Below are 2,398 nucleotides of genomic sequence, written 5' to 3' on the forward strand. Positions count from 1 at the left end.
GAGATGGCTGAATAGAGTACGATTCATAGTTATTGCAATACTAAACCTCCTTTCATGTTGAGAATTTGGCTGGGATAATAGGGTTCAGTAAGTCAGTGACCAAGTTGTTTGTATGAGACAGAGTCAGAGGTACAGTGAAGTTCTGAAGTGTAAAGAATTAGAATCCGGTAACACTCTTTCTGTGTTCTGCCAGGTATCAAGTTTATTATTATGGCAGATCCTCGTCAGACTGGGATCGACTCGCTTCTCAGGAAGATTTACGAGATCTATTCTGATTTCGCTCTGAAGAACCCCTTCTACTCACTGGAGATGCCCATCAGGTACAGTAGCGCTTAGAAATACTGAAGCGCGCCGGTCCGACACCTCCAGGGACGGGAGCCACGCAGATTGAGAGGTAGAGGTAGATGGGCAGAATGGAGGTTGTGGATCAGTAAACATTAAAAGAGTCAACTGATCTTCGGAGCCGTTTTGTAAAGATGTGAGTTTCCTTCGTTCCTTATTTTCCAGGTGTGAATTGTTCGATCAGAATTTGAAATTGGCGCTGGAAGTCGTGGAGAAAGCCGGAACTTTTGGACCAGGGTCCTGATCTGGAAACAAGACTGGGATTTAAAAGAACATCTTCATCCACACTCAGAAATTTGAAGGCATTCTAAGAAAAGTCCAGTAGGCAAGCGTTTTGACTAGTGCTGTCACCAGCCTATCTGAACTGCTGCAGTAATGTCTGCTCCTGTTATAAAGTGCGCTCCCCCTGTATTTGCTTTACTATGCATTCTCCACACTGGGATATGAGTGAGCAATGCATGGTGAGAGAGGGAATGGACATGCTTGGAGCAACATTGCTTTCAGCAGCTTCCACATCAGGGTATTGGCAATGAAAACACAACTCCAGCGTATTTTATTACAGTAGTGTTAAACATAAACTGTTTTTTCCTATCACTGTGTACCTTATGATTGAGGGTTTAAAGTTACATCCCACTGTAGCTTGTGGCCACTTCTCTCATGTCTCAAGGGACAGCACTGTACATATTTCATATAGATATAAAAATGTGGTATGATAAATTTCTGTCTAATTTAATGATGGCACGTTCAGGGCTGCAAGTTTGGAAATGTGTGTGTTTTTTTTTTTCTGTTGTAAATACTGTAAGAAGAATAAACAATCTTGCTTGAGAAATAGTTTTTTGGTTTAAACTTTCCCCAGTGCACAGCAAACCTTACACCTTCTGTGTTCGTTATTGGTGCAGCTGAAAACTATCCACAAACTTCATAACAGAAACAGCAGCTGTATGGATTTTAATCAGTCAGTTGTGTAAAGCACTCCCAGCGACTCCATAATAGCCATGTCTCCCTCCTAAGCTGCTTGCATGAGCACCGCCCTGACTGTGCAGGATGCTGTCTCTCGGTGCCAGGGGGAGCGGGGAGCAGGTGAACTGAGCAATGTGAATGAGGTGGAATGAAAGTAAGGAAATTGGCACACTGGTAAAACAGTGCCATGATAGTGGCATTGCATGGCATCAGCAGTGAAGTGGCAGATAAAATGAAAGGTACACAAAACCCACTCAATGTTACATTATTCAAGGTCTAAATCTGAAATCAGGAAGACGCTGCTAGGATTTATTCATCAACATTCACGTCAGTTTGGTTGAACTATTTAATAAATAACGCACTGTTTATTGAACCTCCCCCTTTCTCCAGGGGCAATGTGGAAATTACAGAGAAGGATTAAGAGTAAAACAATCTGACACAAAGGCATGTAGTGTTTTAATACTCTTAGTGTTGAGATATTTTATTAATGACATACACACAGCTTTGTAATGTAACACCAACTCACAGTCATGTCCTTACTGGAATCAAAAATAGACGACTGTCGTTTAATAAAACATCTATCACAGGTAATAATCATTATTATCAGAAGTGGTGTTACCTGTTTTATTGAAATAATACTTTCTTAGTCGTTTACAAGGAAGCTGTGTGGGTTCGTACCAGATAAAGATGATGCTAGGGGGGAAAAATCTGATTTCTAACAAACCAGGCAAAAAAATAAATAAAACGGCTAATTTCCCTGCCACATAACATATTGTATTAAAATATCTATTTAAAAAAAAAAAAAAAAAAGGTATGCAACTGTTACCCATCTTATTAAAAAATACAATCTTCTGTTTGCAGATTCGAAGACACCAAGGGAGGTGTTCAGCTTTCTCACAGACATCATTGCGCTGTGTTTGGGTTGTCTTAGATTGTTGTGATACCGATAAGGTGGTAGCAGGTGTAACACAGGCAGTGTTAAACAATGTGCAGAGTGACTGCCTCAGTGTGTAATTCAAACAGCTGATTCAGGACACAATGTTGTTTTAAAGGGTTTTTGACCCTTTCATGAGTATTATCTATTCCTAAAACACAG

At 40.4% G+C, this 2,398-nt stretch overlaps 1 protein-coding gene across 1 annotated transcript; it reads left to right on the forward strand.

The window, feature by feature from the left end:
* Nucleotides 1–183: 183 nt before the first annotated feature.
* Nucleotides 184–2,112, forward strand: LOC121308059 (trafficking protein particle complex subunit 4-like; the record flags this gene model as incomplete). The annotated part of the gene is made up of 2 exons (XM_041240363.1): nucleotides 184–320; nucleotides 508–2,112. Coding segments are annotated over 2 exons (216 nt in total), but the record flags the coding sequence as incomplete, so codon positions are not given.
* Nucleotides 2,113–2,398: the final 286 nt, after the last annotated feature.

This window comes from Polyodon spathula, unplaced genomic scaffold, assembly GCF_017654505.1.
Source record: "Polyodon spathula isolate WHYD16114869_AA unplaced genomic scaffold, ASM1765450v1 scaffolds_140, whole genome shotgun sequence".
NCBI lineage: Eukaryota > Metazoa > Chordata > Actinopteri > Acipenseriformes > Polyodontidae > Polyodon > Polyodon spathula.